General features: G+C 35.1%; 1 protein-coding gene across 1 annotated transcript; it reads left to right on the top strand.

The window, feature by feature from the left end:
- LOC149797129 (vitelline membrane outer layer protein 1-like) lies at positions 1-16,977 on the top strand. The gene is made up of 3 exons (XM_089960347.1): positions 1-250; positions 9,598-9,807; positions 16,353-16,977. The coding sequence occupies exons 1-3, from the start codon at positions 68-70 to the stop codon at positions 16,599-16,601; spliced, it is 642 nt and encodes a 213-aa protein (XP_089816473.1). The 5' UTR covers positions 1-67; the 3' UTR covers positions 16,602-16,977.
- Positions 16,978-26,620: the final 9,643 nt, after the last annotated feature.

Genomic DNA, 26,620 nt, shown 5'->3' with positions numbered 1-26,620 from the left:
AACATTGATAAACTGTGTGTGGAATCTAGCAGGGGATAACAGTATAAGACAAGAAAGAACACCAGTAATGGAGCTGGTATATGTATACCTGTTTTGCATAGGACTCGTTGTCGAGGCGTTCCTACTTTTTCCAAACGAAGAACGAAATATCAGAAAAGTGTTAATCGCTGATAATGGCGGCTGGTGGGGAGAGTGGCATCCACCCCAATTTTGTGCTGAAGGGGCCTATGCGACCGGATATACAATGAAGGTAAGAATATCATTATACAAATTATCCAACTGATTATTTGCTAGCATTCGCCAGTGTTTTCTTATTCGTAAAGTACGCTTTGTTGTTTTAGAATTGTCAGATATAAAATACTACGAGACTTATTTCAATATTTTTCATTAAATCAATCAATAGTCAGACATCTTTTGAAATCTCCCAACCAATAAAGCATCAATAGGGTCGTTATGTGTAACAAAACTGCTACAACCAGTTCATTTGAATCTTGAAAGATACTTGTTTCCAATTATTTCTGAGTTTGTTGCATCAGATCACATTTACACAAAACATCTTATTTTCAACAAAGATAGCGACATTTCAAAAGAAATTTCACGCATATTGTTATATATATATATATATATATATATATATATATATATATATATATATATATATATATATATATATATATATATATATATATATATGTTTTTAAATCATCTTTGACAGAGCTAGGTCAGCATTTTTTAAATAGAAATTACCCTATTGACATCATTAATACTGCTTTCCAAAAGGTATCTTCTCTTACACAGCTTGAATCTTTACAATATAAAATCAAAAATAGAAATGAAGATATCATTCCTTTTGTTATTGAATATAATCCAAGTTTGCCTAATATAGGTAAGATTATCAATAAATATTGGGATTTATTAAACTTATCATGTAAAGCAAGTGTTAAATCGCTACACGAAAGCAAACCCACACTTGCTTATAAAAGGACTAAAAATCTTAAAGATTTCCTAACTAATTCCAAATTAGAAAAAACATCAATTAAAATAGGATCATCAGCTAAATGTAATAGACCTAGATGTTCACACTGTTCATTTATTAATGAAGATACTTCTTTCAATAGTAATAATACGAAAGAAACTTTTAATATGCGTTATGACATTAATTGTGCAACATCAAATGTTATTTATTTGATAACGTGCAAAAAATGTGGCATTCAATATGTTGGACAAACCAGTCAACAAATATCTAAACGTATGAACCAACATAGATCAGATATAAAAAATTATATCGATCAATCATTTTCATCTCATGTTGCCGCACATTTTAACAAAAATTCCCATACATTGCAAGATTTCTCCTTCCAACCTATTGTTAAAGCTGATTCTGAAATGGAACGTCTACTAAAGGAAACCTATTGGATTCACCGTCTTAATACGGTATATCCAAAAGGTCTAAATTCAAAAACACTATATGACATTTAGTAATTTTTTATTATTTTTTTTTTTTTTTTTTAATATTTATCATTTATTTTTTTTTCTTCTGAATTATGTCCCCTGTTTTCAATTAGATATGAATATTTCATATTATTTTACTTTGCAGAAAATCTTAATTGGTAAAAGTATAATCTAATAACATAAAAATAAGTTTACTAATTCTTTAAAAATGAAATTGAATTTGTAATTAATTATCAATATAATATGATTAATTATTTATAAAATACTTGATAGTAACCGTAATGCACACCATATTTTTTTTATTATATTTTTATTAAATAAATTGAGTTCTGATAACCAACTTTAAAAGCTATAAAGATTATACTGGTATATATGTTGTATACATTTATCTTTGTAATTTTTTTTTTTTTATATTTTTTTGTAATTATTTTCTTTACTTCTAATAAGCGTGTATTATACATAATACAAATATTACTAGAACTGTTTATCTCTATTTGTTAATAAATTGTATATATATATATTTGTCTTATGATATACTTAAGTGTGACATATAGAGACATATTGGCGAAATAACTAAAATTTTTTTCAGTTCTTCATTCCTATACCTTTCACATGTGATAAAATCATCATATTTTCACACGTGAAAAATATATCCTTATATTTTCACATGTGGAAATATAAGATTTACTATCCATGGCATGCGACGCTTGATATTGTGTGCCTACAAAAATTGTACCTGCAACAACAAAAAAAAGAGTACCTTGTGAGCTAGAACAAATAAAAAGAAACTGCCTTTCATTTCAGACATGGAAATTAATCTTCAATAATGAAATCAGACAAGACGCCGTTTGCTTATCGATGAAGTTAGTTTCTCTTACTTCCTCTTGACAGCAACGACAAAAACCTGTTGTGATGCATTGATGAATCGGACTTGTACTGTTTTCAGATAGGGCCAAATAGTTTACAAAATGACGAAATTGTAATTTAATGTGTCAGATTATGTCAACCAAATCCTATAGCTACTTTTAGTCAGGTGTATTTATATGATCATGCTACGAAAGTGAGGGGAATTTACGAAAATGGGGTGTTGGTGTTGTGAGTTTAATTTTCTAAACTTCGATTCTGGTATTACTTTGGCATAAACTAAAAACAAACTCTTCTTTTCCTAAGTTATCATATTACGTGAGTCTGCTTTGCCCTTTATAGTAAATATTTAGCAAGTTGCCCATTTGGGCTTCTTAGTAAACTAAAGTGATGAGTACATTTTGTGACATGTTTAAGAGCATGAAATGTTTTAAAACTCTTAACATATTGAAATGGCATGTGATGATGATACATACAATACTATGCAATTATTGTTTGATGTCGTAAATATTTCCAATTGCACAACTAAAACACGCCAGATCTGGTCACCTTACAATATGTAAAGAACGGGAATTCCATTAAAACTTGCAAAATGGAAAAAAGTTTACTTTTAGATTCCTTTAGTAGTATGGGTTTGTCTAAAAGGCAAGTATGTCAAATGTCTGTTACTTGATTAGATGTACTACGGTAGTGGGATTGCCAAACGATCGCATACATCTTTGTAAATTAGAACCAGACCGTCTTTGTTCAAGAAAAAGCCAGCCAAGGCTACACTGCATATCGGTCACATTTGAGTATGCCAGCCAAGGCCACCCTGCATCTCGTTCACATTTGAGTAAGCCTGCCAAGACTACCCTGCATATCGGTCACACTTGAATATGCCAGCCAAGGCTACCCTACATCTGGTCACACGGGAGTAATCCAGCCAAGGCTATCATGCATCTCGTTCACATTTGAGTAAGCCTGCCAAGGCTACCTTGCATATCGGTCACATTTGAGTAAACCAGCCAAGGCTGCCCTGCATATAGGTCATATCTGAGTAAGTCTGCCAAGGCTACCCTGCATCACGGTCACATCTGAGTAAACTAGCCAAGGCTACCCTGCATCTCGTTCACATTTGAGTAAGCCAGCCAAGGCTACCTGCATCTCGTTCACATCTGAGTAAGCCTGCCAAGGCTATCCAGCATGTCGGTCACATTTGAGTAAACCAGCCAAGGCTACCCTGCATCTCATTCACATCTGAGTAAACCAGCTAATGCTACCTAGTATATCGGTCACACATGAGTATGCCAACCGAGGCTACCCTGCATCTCGTTCACATTTGAGTAAGCGTGCCAAAGCTACCCTGCATATCGGTCACACTTGAGTATGCCAGCCGAAACTACCTTGCATCTCGTCACACTGGAGTAAGCCAGCCAAGGCTTCCCTGTACCTCGTCACACCGCCTAATCCAGTCAAGGTTACCCTGCATTTCGTAACACGGGAGTTAGCCAGCCAAGGCTGTCCTGCATCTCGTTCACATTTGAGTAAGCCAGCCAAGGCTACCCTGCATATCGGTCACATTTTAGTAAACCAGCTAATGCCACCCTGCATATCGGTCACACTTGAGTGTGCCAGCCGAGGCAATCCTGTATCTAGTTACACTGGTTACCACCAGTTATTATGTACTTTTGAGAGAGCGACGTATGTAAGGTGAAGCTGTTTGCATTTAAAACATGCACAGTGGAGAGAATGGTGGCATACCTCTATGCTACATTAATGTAATGTGGATTATATTTTTATGGCTATTGTACTTTTGGAAACTGTACATGATTTAAACACACTGCTAACTAAAATGAATGCTCCCTTGTACTAAAAAAAAAAATCAGCCTGCATTTGTTTAAAGTACACTATCCATAGCAGCTATTAAAATAGGGAAAATTAATTTTGCCAGACTAGACAATACCAGCTTCTGAAAGGGCAACGAATAAATTACCAAATATATAAAATGTAAAAAAAGTTATCGGCTCTTTTTTTATACAATTTACCTCTGAAGTTCAGGAAGTGAAAATTACCAAGTAGACATGGTACTTTTTTGAAAGGTGCACATCTGGAGTAAGGCCAAGCTGCATACTCTATACCTCATATTACACCCATCAATCATACATCAAAATAAAGGGAATTAAAGGTTCTTTGAATTATACCTAAGATATACAAGGTCTTTTTTTAAATAGCCAGTATAGCCAATGAGGAAAGCCGGGGAAATTCTTTTTCTTTAAAATCCTAACCCATGCAAAATACGAAACTGTAGAGCGCCACCACTGGAATAAGCCAGCCATCGTCACACCGCCTAATCCAGCCAAGGCTACCCTGCATCTCGTCCCACTGGAGTGAGCCAGGCAAGGCTACCCTGCATCTCGTCACACTTGAGTAAGCCAGCCAAGGCTACCCTGCATCTCGTCACACTTGAGTATGTCAGCTAAGGCTACCCTGCATCTCGTCAAACTTGAGTGTGCCAGCCAAGGCTACCCTGCATCTCGTCACACCGAGTAAGCCAGCCAATGCTACCCTACATCTCGTCACACTTGAGTATGCCAGCCAAGGCTATTCTGCATTTCGTCACACTTGAGTATGCCAGCCAAGGTTACCCTGCATCTCGTCACATGGGAGTAAGCCAGCCAAGGCTATCCTGCATCTCGTTACACTTGAGTATGCCAGCCAAGGCTACCCTGCATCTCGTCACACTTGAGTATGCCAGCCAAGGCTACCCTGCATCTCGTCACACTGGAGTAAGTTAGCCAACGCTATCCTGCATCTCGTCACACTGGATTAAGCCAGCCAATGCTACCCTGCATCTAGTCACACTAGAGTACGCCAGCCAAGGCTATTCTGCATCTCGTCACACTTGAGTATGCCAGCCAAGGCTACCCTGCATCTCGTCAAACTTGAGTGTGCGAGCCAAGGCTACCCTACATCTCGTCACACTTGAGTATGCCAGCCAAGGCTACCCTGCATCTCGTCACACTTGAGTATGTCAGCTAAGGCTACCCTGCATCTCGTCAAACTTGAGTGTGCCAGCCAAGGCTACCCTGCATCTAGTCACACCGAGTAAGCCAGCCAATGCTACCCTACATCTCGTCACACTTGAGTATGCCAGCCAAGGCTATTCTGCATCTCGTCACACTTGAGTATGCCAGCCAAGGTTACCCGGCATCTCGTCACATGGGAGTAAGCCAGCCAAGGCTATCCTGCATCTCGTTACACTTGAGTATGCCAGCCAAGACTACCCTGCATCTCGTCACACTTGAGTATGCCAGCCAAGGCTACCCTGCATCTCGTCACACTGGAGTGAGTTAGCCAACGCTATCCTGCATCTCGTCACACTGGATTAAGCCAGCCAATGCTACCCTGCATCTAGTCACACTAGAGTACGCCAGCCAAGGCTATTCTGCATCTCGTCACACTTGAGTATGCCAGCCAAGGCTACCCTGCATCTCGTCAAACTTGAGTGTGCCAGCCAAGGCTACCCTACATCTCGTCACACTTGAGTATGCCAGCCAAGGCTACCCTGCATCTCGTCAAACTGAATGATGCCAGCCATAGCTACCCTACATCTTGTCACGCTTGAGTATGCCAGCCAAGGCTATTCTGCATCTCGTCACACTTGAGTGTGCCGGCCAAGGCTACCTTGCATCTCGTCACACTTGAGTATGACAGCCAAGGCTACCCTGCATCTCTTCACACCGAGTAAGCCAGTCAAGGCTACCCTGCATCTCGTCACACTGGAGTATGCCAACCAAGGCTATCCTACATCTCGGTAACGTTTGAGTAAGCCAGATAAGGTTACCCAGCATCTCGGTCACATCGGAGTTCTGTTAATAATCACTCCCAACCCAACGTGCGGCATTTATATGTTTGGCGTTTGTTTTATAGCTTGAGTCCAAAATGGTTCAACAATATTCCAGTTTGGGTTTTACTTAGTTTTGAAAGAATGTTTAGTTGTTAATTTTGAAACATAAAGGGTAATTTTCCGAATTAGTAATTGTATCAACATGTAAATACCAGCACACCTGTCGCCATCAACCATTTATCGTGTCTAATATCTTGTAATGTGTTTGTTCATTGATGTGCTAGTGGTGTCAGTGTTATGGCCTGGACGTTTTAAAGAGTCTATCGACCGTATATGTTTACATACAACTCGTAACCAGTTCCAACAGCGAAGACCCAGCCGTGCCATCACAGGAGTCATCTACGCTGTTTGACTGAGTCATTTGTACAACGATATACATAGACTATGGATCTATGATCTGTTTATTTATCTTATTACTGGAATTCTGGGGTTGAACTATATGTATTTCAGATGTTTTTATATTGACATGAAATGGCCCCACTTCAGTCTAAGTACGTCATAGATATATCTTTGTTGTAGGACCGATCTTAACTCTAAATATGCATGTTGACATAAAGTTTTCCATGTCTTCCCTTCCTTCATTTATATAACAGATGCTTGCTTACCTCGTAGGGTTCTCTCTTTTTGTCACAGAAGAACACACTTAAGAGGGGAAAATGGGAAATTTTCAGACTCATAGTTATATGCCTCCTCTAGTCACGAAGCAGTTGGAGAACATACTTAAGCTAGAATTTTAAGAATTGATATTTTGAAATAAATATAAATTTAAATTAAGCCATAAAAGAATCATTAAAATTTAAGAAAGAGCGTAGTATGCATACATTTACATATATTAAGAGACCAAGTTGTGTCTGTCTGTCTGTCTGTATATATGTATGTAAATATGTATGTAAATATGTATGTATGCATGTATTGATGTGTGTGTATGTATGTATGTATGTAAATATGTATGTATGTAAATATGTATGTATGCATGTATCGATGTGTGTGTATGGATGTATGTATGTTTGTATGTATGTATGTTTATCTATGTAGGTAGGTAGGTTTAAAGGACGACTATATATATATATATATATATATATATATATATATATATATATATATATATATATATATATAAGACAGCTGAAAGTGAATATGTGTGTGCACGTATGTGTGCATTTGAAATATATTTGGAAATAGAAGGCAACAAAGCAGAAGAAAATGCATGTTGGATGAAAGAAAATTCATGCAAGCACATATTCTCATAATTGAGTACATTTGGCAGACACCGTGAGATTGGAAATATATTTCACGGATATCAAAAATGTGGTTGCTTTTATCTGGTCGATTAAAAAAAAAACGGGAACCATGCTTGTCAGTAGATATCAGTAGATAAAGAAAATCGCTCAGCCGTAACTATTAATTTCAAACTAAACACACTGTAGTAAAATTAGTGCGGCTTGAATATCTGAACTTAGAATGCCAATAAGTTTTGTTACTGTCATATGCTGAACATGCACAGTGTCGGAAAGTTCCATATCACTTTCCATACGAAACTTTCAAGCTCCCCTTCCTGATACTGCGTCAACAACATTTTTGCGTGACATCGGTTTTACATGTCGGTTAAAGGGATTATACAGATAGATGAATATTAAGGGCATTGCTAACGGATTGTCATACTGGCATGTTTTCCATCCATCCAAGAATTTGAGAATAAAAAGCAAAAAGAAAGATATAAACCAAATACTTAGCCAAGATTTTCATATGAACTGAATCCTGCCTAATGGGCATATATAGGTATGATTGCTTGAGTACAAAATGTCTTTTCAACCTAGTTTTGACGATATTCTTGGACATGTATCAAAATTATAATCCCAAAGTTTTGGAACTTATGAGCCGACAGAACGTTTCTGTCTGTTCCAGTGCTAGATATCACTATGAACTGTCACACTGCAGTCATGGTAGCGATATGACTGAAAAATTGTTAAAGCTACGTTGAAATCCAAGTCTCTATCTCTCTCTCTCTCTCACACACACACACTCACACACACACACAAGTTAGTCAATAAGCAGATCGTATTCTAAGAGGATCATTTCCTATTCCCAATCTGCATTTGAGAGTATGCATTACAACGTCAAGCATTTATTCGTATTATTTTATTTGTAAAATATTAAAAAACATCGCCATAACTGGGTTTCTCTTCAGCTGAAGTTTCCACTTCAGAGTACGCCAACGCCCAAGATGATCAGCAATATTCACACGAGTCTTATCTTGAGTTAATGCACGTACTTTGTGCATGTTTTCTGTTCCTACACGCTTAATGTGGACAGACGTTGTCTCTCGATTTCCCTGTCACCAGTGTGTTGTTAGCCATTGGCGGAATTTGTCGAACCTATGACTTCACTGCATTTTCCAGACAAAGTAACGAAATAGGAGCGACTGTGGGGACTGAATTAAGAAGTGGGATCTTTCAATTTTAAACTGAGTTTATGTATATGTTTATGTTTATGCATTTAAACCAAACAGCTTGATTATTTGATATGATCATTATTGTCAGATGCTTTACATTTGGAAACCTTTTCTTTCTTCCAAAGTTTTATTACACAGGAAGAATCCAAATCTTTCCGAAAGATGACGCTGCTGAGGTTTTAAAATAATTGCCCTCACTAGACTCCTACTCCTGTACAATCGGACAATTTCAAACACAAATATACAATCTTTCTTAGTTTCACTACGGAATATATATATTTATTACAATCTTTCCTTTGAAAGAGCATTTTGCAGACACTTTACAAATGGAGGTGTTTGCCTGACTTTGTACGGTGTTTCAATTTCTTTTCAAAATTTATTCAGAATTTTGTGACGTTTTCACAATCTTGATCCATATGATATTTGTTAGCCATCCAGTGAGGTATTATATCACTGTAAATTTTCAAGTTTCCTAAGTAATTTCATAATTTTTATTGCATTCATTAATTTTTGTTACATTTTGTATAAGTTTTATTCTATCTTATCCATACAATATGATCCAAGATATAATTTAGTATACAAAACACTCGTTATTGTCTCAAGATATAATTTGTTTCGACCATTATATTTCCTTACACAATAAGTCTATACATATGTACTCTGCTCACATATTGTTGTTTATAAAAGTGTTTTTTTTAAATTTTTTAACTGGATAAGAAATGAACCCATAAATAAAAACATAACATCCAATAGAAGATCAGCCAATATTTCAAGAAGTGCTCATAGATAAGCAATCCGTAAAGAGGCAGTTGATTAAACGTTTTATTTGATAGCATGAAACAGAACAGAATATAAAAAACGGAATGAAAATAAATAGAATAGAATAGAGTGGACAGGAATGGAACTGCATATGAAGTATTTCTAATATTTTTATTTTTAGATCGAGGATGATCAACACGGTCATGACGATACGTCTCTCAATGCCATTCTCTTGAGGTGTAGATTTCTCCACAAGGGCAGCGATGCTGGAGTAATAGAGTCAGGGGAAGGTCCTTGGGGCACTTGGCTTCAATGGACTGAGTGTAGTCATGGAATGAATCATACCTTTTCTTTTTTGACTTCCTTCGCTCTACAGGCTGAACCATACCAGGTGAATATTTCAATTGTTTCACCTTTGTTAAATTTTCAGCAAGGAAGGAACAGCTGTTAAGAACAAATCTCACATTCTTCTTTTTAGTTTTACAAATTTGGCTAAACAGAATGTGGAGCATGTAAATATTTGGTTAAACACAGAGAGCAATACGATCAACTGACCAGCTTAGTAACCCAGGAAAGTTTCAATATTACTTTGAACACTAAAGTTAAAGATGGTTTAAGGATAAATACCGAATGAGTCGCCTGTTCAAATTATGTTGTTATCTCAATCAAAATACTCTCAGACCTTTCCACCAGTAATTGGAAAAGACATCGAAAATACAAAATTAGTGGACAGTTAGCTTGTTTATCGAACGACACGATGACAGCGTTCATTAAGGGAGAATCGTCTGACACGAGTTATCTATAGATGATATATTCCTTCAATTCTTTTTCAAGCATGAATTCGCTAGAGAAGTTTCTTTTGCTGAACTTGCGGAAATAATTTCATACATAATGGTTTTGATGTGGTTGTATTGTTCCTAGAGGACTTAAGACTGCGACTGAGTTTTCCAAATTTTTTAGGCAATGTAAGATAATGATAATAAAACATGAGGTGGTCTAATTGAATTTATCCTAGTCACTGATAAAGCTATGGCTGCATTATTTAATTCCCGTAAATCGAATGTGACATGGCTGAAGCGATCTAGTTTAAATTGTGTTTTGCATGACATTTCGTCAGCTCTCGTAGAGTACTATCGGAATCATGCATGTAAATTCAATAGTGCAAAGAAGTGGTTTATGAAGCTTTTGTTGGGATATTTGAGAAACCCGATTTTTATGGACACGCCTCTCAATACTGTATGTCATAAATAAAGAACAAAAGAACATGATGTTATATAACGGACGATGAGAAAGGATAAATTGGATATTACACATATCGAAATAAAACAAAAAAGAATGCAAAAACAACAACTACCTTCTTCGAAGTCTTCTTTTCAGTTTTAGTGCATTAAAGCTTTCAAAGAAGCGTGAATATTATGTCATCTTGGCCATCCTTGGGTGTATGAAAGCATGTATAATGTTGATTAACTAAACATATATGGTAGCTGAAAGAAAAATGAGACGCACGACAAGCACAATATTTTGTCCACGTAATAGAACATTGTTTACTAAAGATGCGTACAACTAAATAACTCTTATGTCGTTCTCTAGAATAAAGTTTGAACTTTGATAAAATAATATATACGTTTCTACTCACCGGGATAAAATAGCCTTCAAAGTAAATCAATGTCAGCAATATTGTTTTAGTCAAATTTAGTACATGCAGTACTTTTATTAAAAGGTGCTTCTATTGGAAACCATGGTCATGATATTTATAATGTCATTAACACCAGCATATTAAAATATGTTTTGTTTTTTGCAAATGGTTTGAAGTAATGATTTAAACAGAAGTATCTTTCTACATAAAAGCTAATATTGTTTATGTTCCGAACAAAAATATAATTATTTGAAAAGGCTTTAGTTGATACACTAAAACAGATCTTTGAGAAAGATAAAGATCCAGCCATTATACACATCAGAGTTTCCCTGGTTCTTAAGCACAATACCCACCAAGAAATTCCCAGTTTGTTTTAACTTTGATTACAATAGGCATGTTGTGTATTTCCTCCCAAATGTTATGGCTAGTTTGAGCCATTGATGTAACGGATGGCGGCATACTCTATTTGTACGCATTCTGAACACAATGATATATTACATGGACCACCCATTATGGTATGTCCCGCTTTGAAATTTGAATGTTGTGAATACTAAATGATATTCAGATGTCCAAACCGGTTTTAGAGTTTGATTCCACTCTGGGGTTGGGGCACGTATAGGTGAAGGTACAATGATTAAAGCACCAGTAAGGGCAAGTCCACTTTTCCTTGCGTCGGCGTTACCCAACCCCCACCCCTACATTTGCAGGGGGCGATGATCCCACCGTTGCGTCGACGGTACCACTCACTAATGCTCCTTACAAGGCTGAGTAAAAAAGAAGAACGTAAAATATAAAACCTTATGTGTGTATAAAAGTTTTCTATAGCTTTGTGGCAATATTACGTTCCCAGAGTCCCACTGTTATGCTATCGATCTCTAAAACAAATAATAATGGAATTCCATCGTTTAGTACTTACCTCACTTGTATGACTACACCCATTCGGTTTGACTCAAGGTAAAGGTACTTAAATCGAGTCTAACAAAGTTTGATTCTGTGTGTTTCTCAAGGAGGAATCAAGATTTGTTAGATAGACCTGTCCTTGGTAAAACTAAGTCCCCCACCAATATAAAATAAATTCGTGATATCGCTAAATAAACAATATCAATAAACAACATGAGTTCCTTTTGTATTGGTTTCCGGGAGGGGGTATTTTATTCATTTTGCAATAGCGCGGTTAACATACATGTGTTTTTACTTACCTATATTAAATGGGCGTACTAGCTAAAGTGATAAGATGGTTGTAATCTCAGTATACATTTATTGAATCACGTTCGAGACGAAGAGATTTTTTCTGTTTTAATTAGGTGACAGTCGAGTTAAGCTAGAGTTGCACATGTAAACTGACAACTGTATCGATTGGTAATAATCAAACCACTTACGTACACATAATACCATGAGGAGTTACGGTCTGATGTGGCATCTGAACAGCTTAGAATGTCGTTCGGCACCTAAAGGCTCGTTGGGGTTTGCTACACACACACACATATTGTTGGCGAATTAGGTTTATTCAGTTGTTTTAAATTAACGCCACGATGACCCTCATCAATATTGATGTATTACTTGTGAATTCCGAGGTCATCGCTTGATTGGTTTTGGCTGTTACAATTGCACGTAAAACTATCATTTTAAAAACATTATCAAGTCAAGAGTGAAAGAGTCTTCTTGGATCAATAATATTGTTCGTAACAAATCCATGTGGATGGTGATGCTCGTGTGCAAAAACGCCAGAGCATCAGGTTAAATTTATATTTCACAGCGTTATGGGTATCAAGTCCATTAAAATCGCTGAACAATATCCATAATCTCTGCTCGTTTTCGACAGTTGGGTATATCGTTGTGTAACATATATAATGTCCTTGTTTGTATATGTGCTTCGTGAAATCAATCTTGAGAAGACTTGTTTGTCTATCCGTCATAATATCATCCTAACACACACTTTAAGAGGTGACACTGTTTATTTTGCTGTAATCAGTACAAACACGGAAAGTTTTATCTGGTTGTCGACACTAGAATACACCGCGAACTTCAGTTTCTTTTACTTGATTTGATGAAATCGATCTGCAGCAAATAATGAATTTATTTCTCCTAATTGTCTTATTTGAGAGGATTCATGATATAAGGATGTTGTGTCACAGGTGGAGAAACGACAATTTCAACGTCGTGGCAGATTGTATTCGTTCATATTGGAATATCTGGAAACAAGCGCTTCTTTAATCAGTTCATCTCAGCTTGCAGCAGATGTGAAAGTTTCTGTTCCAGATTGTCCAATATTTTCGAATTACGAAGAGTGGTCACTTCAAAGTCATTCCAATTCAAGTTCACGTCTTCATATAAATCCTCAGTGTGTGGATGAGGTACTATTATATTAACTGAATAATTGACATAACTATCTCAGTCTATATACTGCTATCATATTAACTTATGAACATTACAAAATTATTCCTATTTCGCCACCCATAAGTATTAATGTATATTAAGTCACTTATTTTCCGTCCTAACTTTATGAGGACAAAAAATATATATATATAGAGGGTCTCGAAAAGATTCCCTAAAGGTAAACATCAGCAAATGTACACCTTAGTCCTAAACTTTCCTGTATTTCCCTGAAGACCGAAATTCATGAAAAACATTACCAAAGCTTCTACTAAGATCTTTGGTTTTGCATTCTTCAAAGGAATAGCATCTGGAAATCTAGTGGACACACAAATAATCGTGGTAAAACGTATTGCTTGCCTAACAGGGTCATATGTGAATTGCTAACTCAGGTTTGACCTAAATGGTTCGTCAAATGCAGGAATAGGTTGCATATGAGCCTTTGATATCATTGGATTAGGTTTTCATACCATTTGACAAGCATGCCAAAATCTACAATATTTAGGATCATCACTTTTAATTTTCGGCCAATATAATGATTTAAGATCTTAAAATATGTCTTTCTGACTCCAAAATTACCAGGCAATTGTGTGTTATGGGCTAGACTAAAATTTTACTTTTGAATCAACCTAGGAACAACAATTTGATAACTTACTGACCACTCATCAGCAGATGGCATTCTTAATATGGACCCCATTTTTCAAAACATAACAAGTTTCTACTTTTGTGGCAGCAGTTCCGCTACTAGCTCTTTGAAAAACAGCGAAGTTTGGGTCGTCCTTCTGTGAAACAACTAGTGATTTTTTTCTTATCCCGATTAGAATTAAGAGAACATGTAGCCAAAAGATCATCACTTTGATCTAAACTTCTTGACTGATCCAAACTATTAACAAACGTGACCTCATTAAATGAATGACGTATAAAAGTGTCAGCCAGAGGATTAACATGATGATCAACAACATTCTCGAAAGTATGCTTTGCCATAGCTCTAGTATCTGCACAAGCTGGATGTAAGCCAGGTATTTCAACTTCAATGGGATCAACTCTTTGATCGAAGCAAGGATTGTCAATCACAAGTCATTATCTTAAAACAAATGAACTCCCTAAATAGGCAAAGAAGTAACTGATCCTATATTCGCTGTTTCTGAAACTAAGTCTTATGACGAATTAGCATAATGGAGTGGAACATTAACACATCTGCACTCTACTTTCTGCTTTAGAACACATTTTAGCTAGAAGAAGACTTATTGGTAACAAAAGGCTCTGAGAAGCTCCTGTGTCTCTCAATATCTTAATAAAATGAATTTTTGCAAAATCACCAACAAGTGCCACTGACCCCATTCGGCACGAATCTTTAGTAGTTTTCAATAAATAATAAAATCATACTGCGGTTTGCTAGGCCCATCAGCTGTTTCTCTTTCGATAGATGTCCGTGCCCATGATTACTTAGAAACAACAGCATCTGGAACAGCTCTGTCTTTATTCTGTGTCCTAAATTTCAACTTATTATAAACAGAAATAAAGTACCCTTTCTGCATGCAGTACGTGCATCTGGAAAGAGATAAGGATTTCTGATCCGCCTTATAAGAAATTTGATTCCTGACAGTCATACCAGTTTGAGACTTGCAAGTACTCGCGTGAGACTGAAATGTTTTTTTTTTATATAAGGGGAACTGATGAGAGGAAGAATTATTAACGAATGCTACCTTGTGAGCTAAGGAATCATCAGCTGTAACATCTGCTTTCTGTAAAGGGTTCAGCCCCTTTCTCATAAAAGTCTTTTCTGACATCGCTACTGTTTAAGGTTATTATAATCTTCATCAACCTTCTTGGCTGTACACCACCTATTAAACAATCGTTCTTTTCCCCGTGCAAATTCAGGATGAGTCTGAGTGATATATGTTTTTAATACTATTTCTAAACCTTTGACTATAGTCATCATGTACCATATCATAAGCCTTCCAAACACATTCTTTGATCAGATCATCATTGCCACTTTGATCTAATGAGAGTGTTGTGTAGACTTCACTAGTTTTACCTCTAAATACACTTTGTTTTAAAAATGTCCATTGGTCTCTAGGTAGTAGCAATGTTTGTATACACACATAAGATTGTGTATATTCCGAGCTTTTTTACCCCTCCACCTGCAAGTAGCAGCATTGAGGGGGTACAGGTGGCGGGAGGTACCGCCGGCACGAACATAAACTGGGGTCTTACCTTTACTGCTGATCTTGGGAAAGAATTATGCCGTTTCTTGTTGATATTTTTAGGGTTGACATTATTATGGTAGAACACAAGATGTTTAAAAAACAAGCTTACTACCGAACAATCAAACAGCACCTGCATGAGCCTGGCTTGCGATCGATGTTAGTCCAGTTTCCAAGGACTTCAGAACAACAGTCATTGTCAGCTGAAGATTTCTTAAGCGCATTAACACCACAACACATGTGCTCTTAATCAACTAAGACCTACATAACAAAAAGACCGTAATTTTACACTTGCATGGTGTTTCTTGCTTCGTATTCGTATGACTTGTCAGTATGCTTTTCTAAGCCGTAGATAGGAAATTCATGCCACATACAATAAAACATAACCCTAGAACCAAATACACACAGTTACACCTATCTGGAATGACCGAACAATTATACGCCAGAATATCCATAGAATTCCTTACCTTAAGGAGCTAGGTAGGATCCATATTTCGATAATAATCCATGCTACCATAAAGTTTCGTGAGTTCCATACATTATTACGTCTGCTCCTTGCAATTGTCATGCATCTTGTTTTGAGAACTCTCTTCCCAACATTGACTCCAGATAATCACACGAATTATAATAAAGAACTTAAAAGGAAACGTAAATGCAAATAGCACATACCCTACGTTTGTTGCATTATTATTATTATTATTATTATTATTATTATTATAGGAAGACGGTGATGACACGGCTGCTAATTATGTGAAGTTCAAGTGCAGAAACTTAACAGACGATAACGGTTCCTCTGAGTATGAACTGGCTTTGGGGAATGGTCAAGGCCTGTTCGGCTCCTACGGACACTGGAGTGAAAGTTGTCCATCGAAAACCGCAATATGCGGATTGCGAGTGAAGATCGAAGGTGACCAACATGGCAGAGATGACACAGCGCTCAATGATGTTCAATTTTATTGTTGTGACTAGCGACTTCGATTTTTGAAATAAAGTTGAATACAAGGTCTAACGCGCCAGGAAAGAGAAAGTGTCATTCAGTAAATCTAAGATACGGAACAAAATTCCCAAACTTAAAATGTAACTGAAAATATAAATTTGAAATTGCAAAGAAGCCAATATGATATAAGTAATTCTAATCCCCAAAATAATTTTAAAATGTAAAAGGAAATTATTTACTATTGCTCTCGAGTCTGAATAATAAAAAAATGTACTTATAATAATTTGATCTGATGGGCACGGATACGAGGTAATGTTCTGTCTAGCTATATATTAGGTATGTAGTTTATGCATTGAAGGGTCTGTGTTTATATCCTGAATAACAGAGATCTCCTTCATTTTCAGAATATATTTAAAACTCCTTCTTATTCTTATGATATTTATCTGTAAATTTCTTCATGTGACTTAATATTATATCCATAAACTATTTAATTATATTATAGAATTAAACGATCATGGTTGGGTATTTATCGACGTGTAAAATTTACGTAATCACTTACAAAGTAAATAAAGTCTGAAGGACTTAATATTAACTTTGCGAGTAATTAGGTAAAATTTACACATCGATAAATACCCAGCCATGATCATTTAATCCTTATAATTCCCATTTCGTCCTTTCTTTCGTCAAATCAACTTATTCCATTAAAAATGCATTCCACTTTAAGTAGCGCGTACTTTCATTTCATTCGCCGCTTCACATCGCCCCGTATGACTGTTACACGCACAGGGGTATTTACTTGACCGAGCGGTTGTCAAACCCTGGCGCGATTCTCGCTAGAAGTCATACGTTTACCCCAATTTTCCAAAGACTTCCATACAACTTCCGTTGTAAATTAGAAAGCCCGACGTGTCTATTCCATACCTAAATTTTATTCTAATTAATGTAAGACCACAGATAAAACAACCTGCCAAATATATGTCAACCGCACATCTGCATGGTTTATCTTCATCATGTTTCCGTACCGCCAACCGTTCACGCCTTAGAAAATATACGAGTATCCCCTAACACTGGGAACTTTTTTAACTCCGCCATCTTAGGCCAGTCAATGTATGCTTTCCAGGCACATTTCGTCAATAAAAATTGCACCAGATTTTCCCCCACGGCGACATAAACGGTATCTGCCAAGTCCCTTCTTATTTATTCACTAGTGCAATTTACCAGTTTCCTACCGTAAATACTGCCACTGCAGCCAAACCACCAATGTACACCATTAGATTTTAATATGGACTATCTTACGACAGGGACATTCATTCGGTTTTGGCCTGAATTCACTACTAGTGAACCATGGCATCATAGAAACTCACTAACACTTAACTCCGTGACGTTTGCGCCTAATAATTTCGGGCTAGGAATATTTCCGTTGCGTCGAATTCCAATAATCACACAAGTAATCACACAAATCTAAGAATTATTTAAAACGGGGCGCTATAACGAAATGCGCATACTCCATATTTATTACAATAAATAACCTGTACAGAATCACATGAACATATTTATTACTGTCACAGTTACGTTTATTCAGAAACTTCTTACTTTACATCTTAGGCAATGGCTACCGGTGGTTTCAACACATACAGTTTCTTTACAACAGTCTTGTTCAATTTTAGTCAGTCCTATCTGCTACATCACATGACCATGACCGTATATAATAAGAGCTGAAAATGAACGAACAAGTGTGCTAGATTAAGTTTCCAATCAAACATTGTATCATAATAGATTTTATCAATGAACAACTTGGAAATATGAGCAAGATGATGCTATCCCTTACTAACATAAAGGTAACAATTAAATAAATTGAATACAGGAATAACATTCTATATCATTCTCAACAGCGTTAATACTTGTGAAGACTCGTTCAGTGATCTAATGTCAAATGAAATGTAACTACTGTCACAGTTACGCTTATTCGGCAACTTCATACTTTATATCTTAGGCAATGGCTACCCGTGGTATCAGCACATTTCTTTTCATATAAAAAAATAACATTATTTTTTTATTATAGTATGTCCTATACAGGAATATTTTATATCTTTTTCATCAGCGTTAATACTTAACAAGACCCTTTCAGTTATCTAATGTGAATTTAAATGTGCATTTGTTAAATGTAGAGTTGCTTGCAAAACCAGCCACATGTTTTGTTTGGTTGCATAGTTGAGTGCTGGAAGGAATTAATGACTACAGATCCAAAATAATTTACATTAGCAAAACAATCACCCTCATGATTTTATACACACACACACACACACACACACACACACACACACACACACGTATATATATATATATATATATATATATATATATATATATATATATATATATATATATATATATATATATATATATAATGGTGTTAAGTCACATTGGTGGAGATGGTAGTTTTACCATTTAAAATTTGTATTCAGCTTTTGAATAATGGTCTCATAAATAAGTTTTTTGTGTAAGTGGTCATATTTACACCATGACACCAACACCCACACACGTTTTTAATATAAGCAAACAAAATTAAAATAATAAAAGCAATTACCATTGAAAATGCCAACGCCCTATTTTCTGTTTCGTTTAGTAGCCTCCGAATTTATTTCAGTAGCTTTTAAGTTCTCCTCAGATAATTTCTTGAACATTGGTTTATATCTCCCAGCGGCCTCAACATTTGCTGGCACAGTTCACACGCTATTATTATTGTAATGAGGCGCCGTAGCGGACAAAAGCTGGTTAAATAAGAAAGTTACAGTTGAAAGTTTGATGTCGTACATCGAGAAATCGAGTATCACGTGTTGGATCAAATTGCATGTCCTTAAATTTACATTTTTATTTCCTCATTGTTACAAACATGAGAATGACAAGGACAAGACGTAGAACAATTACACACACACAAACGCACACACACACACACACACACACACACACACACACTAATAATAATAATAATAATAATCGTAATAATGAGGACTTTGTATAGCGCCTAATCTTTAGAAGCTCTAAGCGCTTTACAACATTAGACAACACTTATAAGATAAAAAAAAAAACATATAATAATATTATTACAAAAACAAACCCCATGAAATTAGAAAAACATTAGAAAATAAAAAACATGCTGAGAATATTTCAGGTAGGAAACATTATTAGGTCTTTAAGTTTGTTATTGCAGTCGTAATAAGCGGGTTTGTAGAGCCCTCTTGAATATGATCACTGTGTCTTGTCTTTGTGGCTAAGTTCAGTGGGCAATTCATTCCACGTTGCTGGGCCCTGGTTTTCATAGTGGGAATAATGAGTATACGACTGTCAGAAGAGGAGCGTATCTTGCTGGTGTGTACACATGGATGAGGTCGGATAGGTATGTTGGACTAGAGTCCTACAGTGAAACGTAGCACAGAAAACAAATTTTGTGTTTGATTCTGGATCGAATAGATAGCCAGTGTAGGGTACAGAGCAGCGGCGAGGTGTGCTCTGATCGTGCTACTCTAAGTATGATCCGAGCAACTGTGTTTTGAACCTTTGAAGTTTCTGTAGCAGATATTGAGATGAACTAGACAGAATTGAGTTACAATAGTCCAGTCTTGAAAGTACTAATGAACACACAAGTGTTTTAGTGGCATCAACTGAAAGATATTTGCGAATGGAGCTGATGCGTCTCAGCTCAAGATATGCAGCCTTGCATATGTTCATGACATGTTGGTGCAATGTGAGAGTACTGTCCAGAGTAACACCTACGTTTCGTACTGATTGTGTGAATTTAATGTTGGTGTTGCTGATATTTCTTGTTTGAGGTAAAGGATGTGAATGAGAAAGTCTTTGTGTTGTGATCAGAATGGCCTCAATTTTATCATCATTCACCTGCAGCTTGTTACATGTCATTCATGATTTCACATTAGAAATGCACCTCTCTACACCTTGGATGGCAGCATCAACGTCAGTTGGGTGGCTAGATTTGTATATTTGGGTGTCATCATGATATGGTCACGAAATGGGCTATCTATTTTACCAAGTTTGGTGAATTTGAATTCGGTAGTTTAGGAGAAGTAGTGATTACTCATAGACGGACATGGAGACACCCGGAAGGTAAAAACAAATAACCTGCCCCAAAACATGGGGATACAAGGAGAACAGTAAATTGATTTCGATACAATTTACGCATAACAGTCAGGAATCATTGTCATAGCAGACTTTTCTACAAATGCATTTGAGTTGCAGTTTTACAGTCCAGTTGAACACTAACATTGAACCCAAATATTTACCCTATTTGTTGCACCAAAATATTGACCCATTTTGTTTTTATTTTCATTTCAAAATATTCATTTTCATATAAAAATAGATTGGCGTGAAAGAAGAAATAAAAAAAGGTTTTAAAAAATGTCCAACCTGAAATAGTTGACTATTAGGACATGATTTTAAAAGCATAGCAGACATTGAATCTGATCAGGGTCATGGCGCTGCCTTGCCAGCTTTGGATGTCATTAACTTTACACTGAAAATCATTTTCTTCTTTAATTATGTGTTTATGTTTTATATCCCCACGTATATTTTGTTTGGTAAAAATAACATTATGAAAAGAAATTATAAAGTAAAAGTGGTGTAATTATGAGAAATCAGAGCACAGGGTTTTTGTAAGTACGTTAAAATGCAGAAACAAGTGAACTATGCTTTTATTTCACCAGACTAGATATTCTAGATAATAGTTCTGTGTTAACTTAAAATATACAGCTGGAATTAATTATTTTCTTAGATTTTTATTTGAAAATTTAAAATGTTAAATTTGCTTGTAGATGTGTATTGTTGTTTAATATGTCCTAATAATACAGACAGTGTGTGTGTGTGTGTGTGTGTGTGTGATTAATGAAAATGTCCAAAAAGCTACAAATAAAGGAATATCTGACGGTCAAATCTATGTCCGTATAATCAGACTCTGTGTGTGTGTGTGTGTGTGTGTGTGTGTGTGATTAATGAAAGTGTCACAAAAATGCTAAATATAAAGGAATATCTGAAGAACAATTCTACTTCCAAATAAGATTCTATGCGTGCATCTGTATGGAGGGGGATTACCGCGATAATTATATGCGTGTATTTCCTAATCTTCCTAAATACATTATTGTAAATGGCTGCTTGCAAGTGCTACTTTTATAATTATATCAATGTATATTGTATTTTCTTTGATGCAAATTGGACGTGGCAGTTTGCAAGTGCTACTTTCCTTCTGCATTATTGTAAATGACTGCCTGCAAGTGCTACATTAATAATTCTAGTCATGAATGTTCTAGTTTTCATTGACCCAAGCTGTTTGCAAGTTTTTCGATCTACTTTCCTTCTGCGTCATTGTATCTCGCGATTTGCCAACTACTGAATTAATTCTGTTTTAAGTTTCGTATATTCTTTTAATAAACTTTACAATTACATCATTCCAACTGCTGTTTTCATACAGATTTGGTCTTGCAACAATGTCAATACTAAGTTTTATCAGTATCATCTTTGTTGTCCAACTAATGACGCCATCTGTTGTCATAATGGCATACTAGAGATTAGCATGGCATTATGACAACAGACGACGCTCTAAATTTCTAACGTTTTTCCTTTACCATGAATAATGAACGCTCCCCACGGAGCTTATCGACATTCGTTTTGTGTCGATAACTCTTTCAGTCCCTTTTATAAGGTGTACGTTAGCAACAAAACTGTAATCGTCTCTAAAATCATATGCTTTCTCGAAGATTTAAGTGATTTATAGCACCTTACAAAAAAAAACAAAAAAAAAAAAAACACGCATACAGTACATCAGGTTGGTCCATCTTTTTCAACCCTAGTTTTGACGCAGTTAAGTATTTACCTTCACCGTTTAAGAAATCTACTTCTTAGTGATATCTCTCATTACTTTGGAAACATTAGTTATTTTAGTAAGGATCAGAAATGACAATGATACATTCCCTTGTACACTTCTTAACGAGCTTTCATCAGACGAACCCTGGTTGTAAGGATTGTATTGTACGTCACCCATTTTGACGCACCGCAAATACGTCTATCTTTTCCTGTGATACTCTTGTACGTAAGCTCCCGCGAAAATAAAATATTTCAAAGCAACATCAATAGCACATAAAAAGGTTTATAGATAAAATGACATTAAAAAAATTCTAGGTAAAATGACATTAAAAAAATTAAGCATTCCTTAAATGTGTTCTTATTCTTATCACGATCTTCATTTTGTAACATTTTGCCGCCAAAAACGAAATAATCAAACTGTGTAACATCATGATCGTATCATCATCAAAATGTCTGCTTGAGATTGGAAAGATTAGATTTAGTGTAAAATTGTTTTCCAATACTTAATTTGCATTGTTAATGTACAGAACCTCAACCTTTGAATGTATTTATATAATAAACAAACACCAAGAAAAACCCCAGCTTTAAAACTGGTTTGCATACTTTAAAACTTTTGTCTCTAAAAGTGGAATTAATCAGAGACAAACGATGTTACAGGAGACTCTACTTTTATTTATTGACATTTTTACCATTATCAAACCAATTAAAATTGATAATTTGGTTCAAGAATTTTAAAAATATAAATATATCCCCGTTAGGTTCTAATTATTCAGCTGCTCTTTGTCACATTAAAGATTTAAAAAATGCTTCAAAGAAGTTTGGAAATATGAATGTAGTGACGCATGATTCTGACTTTTTAATTGTGCTGCTCTTTGCAATATGAAAGTAGTTTAGTGAATTATCTATGATCAAATAAAGAGAGAAAGAAAGAGAAAATGCACCAAATATGCATATTTCATTAAGTCATTGTAATTGTATACATGTATCCTCGGTTGATGAGTGTGTTTTGGGACTGTCTTCAGCAGGTATCAACAAAAGAATAAACTCTGCTGATCTTACTCGATAATTATACAGGCTAGAACTTTACAGATCACTGTCGTTTAATTCTGTTTAATTGCCTACATGTATCCTGGGTAGTTGAGGGTGTTTTGGGACAGTCTTTTGTTGTTTTAGGGTAGTAATGGAGTATTTCATTTGGTGATAAATGCCAATATGGGGGAAACACTATCCTGATCTTACTCGATAATTATACAATGCAGGATTTTACTGATCACTGTCCTTTTTAAGGTTTGATTCATTATAATGGTATACATGTATCCTGGGTAGGTGAGAGTGTTTTCGGACAGTCTTGATCTTACCCCATTACGTTCAGGGTGACAGATATAAAAATTAAACTGTTGGATGTCTAATTCATGCATAAGTTGTTGGAAATAATCAAACATAAAATTTGCTGGACAGATTTGGGGAGGGAAAAAAATGTTAAAAACATTGCCTAAACTTTTAGAACAGTTTTTGCTTTAATATTCAAAGGAATATACTATGGAAATCTTGAGGACGCACATATTATGGTCAACAAGTATTAGTTGCTTGACTTGGTATTAGGTATAGAACCGACAGTCTCCCATTTTTTGTTAATTGGCTTGTCAAATGGTCAAATGCAGGAATAGGTTGCATATGTCCCATATATATCTTCTAATTGGGATTTCCTAACATTTGACAAGTGTGACAAGATCTATGGTACTTATAAACATCACTTTAATTTTCGGCAAAAAAAAAATGATTCAGGATCTGGTGATAAGTACTACTGACACCAAAATGATCAGCTTATATTGTATGGGTTAGACTATGCATTTCCTGTCTATATGACTTAGGATCAACAATTTGATTGCTCACTGACCACTCATCACCAGCAGGTACATCAGATGTCTCCATTTTCTCGTAATTACCCCATTTTCAAAAAGTAACAAACAGTCTTGTGTCTTCTCTGAGGCCCTGGGGGCCTGTAACTCACATTAAAATGACTTGGATGCTTATAAAGTAGCTGTTATTTTCTGCTCAGATATCTTACAACTGCAGTCAGAAATTGGCTAGTGGTTTCTATTATTCTGTGAAGAAACTAACTTATGAATCTCTCTCTCTCTCTCTCTCTGCTGAGTGATTAAGACATATAAATTATGGAATTTAGCTTATCCATTGTTCCAAGGCACATACATTAGGGATAAGAGGCTAAATTAAAAATTTCATCTCAGGTTCATAAATATAATAGTTTTGTGAAGGTCAAAGTATAAAAAATTACAAAATAGCAAATAAAATATAATCCTTTTCATGGCTTTTGCTCATAAACAACTTGTTTTTATTGCCCACAAAATAAATTCATCAAAAAGTGAGCATTTTTATACAGTATATATATATATATATATATATATATATATATATATATATATATATATATATATATATATATATATATATATGATTGATTGATTGATTTTTTTAACGGCGCATCAGCACTGTTAGGCTATTTAGCGCCAAACAAAATGTAATTTGTATATTATTTTAAAAATTATAAAGGTCCTATATCGACCAGCGATATAAAAGAAGAATTGGTTGAAATTAAAAACGGTAAGATGGTAACGGTGAAAAATAAAGCTTCCCGATCAACGGGGGATGTAAATGTTGTATGTTGGTGAAAAATGATGAAAAGGTATTACAAAGGGACGGTATATATATTGCATAAAACTGCACAAGTTAATAGCATAAAAGTCAGAGTTTAGAGTAAATATTTACGGCTTTCAGAAACTCTATAATACGAGTGATGTTTATAGTATCCAAAAGTTCTTTCATGTCATGTACAATGTAATAACTATATATATATATATATATATATATATATATATATATATATATATATATATATATATATATATATATATATACAGATCCAGTGATGGAATGTTTTTGGGGAATAATTCTTTGGGGATTAATTCTTGAAAAAGACACTAGCAAATATAACCTGACTGTTCTTGAGTCATAATTTACAAATGTATGTGGTACACATAAGATAATGTGTCTTGGCCAGTCCAGAATTTACAGTTAAATTTGCAATGATGAGTGAATATCCAATCCAAAAGCAAGATTGTGTGAAAATGTTGTCTTCATTCATGGTTTATTCATGTGAAAGTGAAAAACAAAAGGGATTGGCAAATAAATCTATAAGAACAATGTTACAAGACAGTCCAGGTAATTGTTCCTTATAATTGCCTACCTGTATGATAATGTTTGTTTCAGACTAATTCATCTAACAATATTGTTTTTATGAATGCCGGTTTAAATCAAACTTTTTTCTCTTATATTTCATATGAAAAGTTAAACATAGGACTGTATATTGTTTTAATTTATTTATTTTGCTTTAGTGCATAGTTGTATTATGCTGATATTTTTTTGTCATGACAATATTAACTTATATTTTAAACAGGATAAAATAATGATAAAACCACAGACAAATGAAGCTGTTTATGTGGGGTGGTGGGGGTGGTGGATGCTACAACAGCCTGAGCTGTGACTAGCATTTAAAACTTTACCAGTTTTTGAGAAAATTATGTGGGGGGTGTCTTATTCTTCGAACAGAAAACAATCCCATCTGTAGAAGATACATGTAAAAGTTCTTGTGTTAATCTTTTTAACTACTACATTAATTTCATATCCAAATGTATCAAGCACTTTTAGTACTGTACGTGTGTGTAGCAGCAATAATACAAACAAACTGAGCTCGTTACTGGTAGCGGTAGCAATGTTATTTATATTCAATATATTATATTTTTATAATTGCTACCAAAAGGAGACTCATGTTTTATCAGTGAGGTACCATACAATCAGTGATCTTATCTGTACTATAACTATCGCTTCATATATGGATGAATATGGTTTTAAATAATAAAAATATGTAGTTTCCAGTTTGATATCTGTCGAAATAAAGCATCTCATAATTGTATGGAAGTGTTCTTTATGTTTGCATATGGAAAATATATTTCATACTCTTAGAATTTCTTTTCTTATATAATGAAATAAGTTCATAATTTTGTAGCATATATTTTTTTGTATGTGATGTCCTTGTTTCAAGTCATTTGCCTCTTACTGTTGTACTGGAAGTGGAGATTTAAAATAAAATTGGAGATATGAC

This window comes from Sinohyriopsis cumingii, chromosome 6, assembly GCF_028554795.1.
Source record: "Sinohyriopsis cumingii isolate HCF-2022 chromosome 6, ASM2855479v2, whole genome shotgun sequence".
NCBI classification, from domain to species: domain Eukaryota; kingdom Metazoa; phylum Mollusca; class Bivalvia; order Unionida; family Unionidae; genus Sinohyriopsis; species Sinohyriopsis cumingii.
This window is presented reverse-complemented; position numbering and strand designations above follow the sequence as displayed.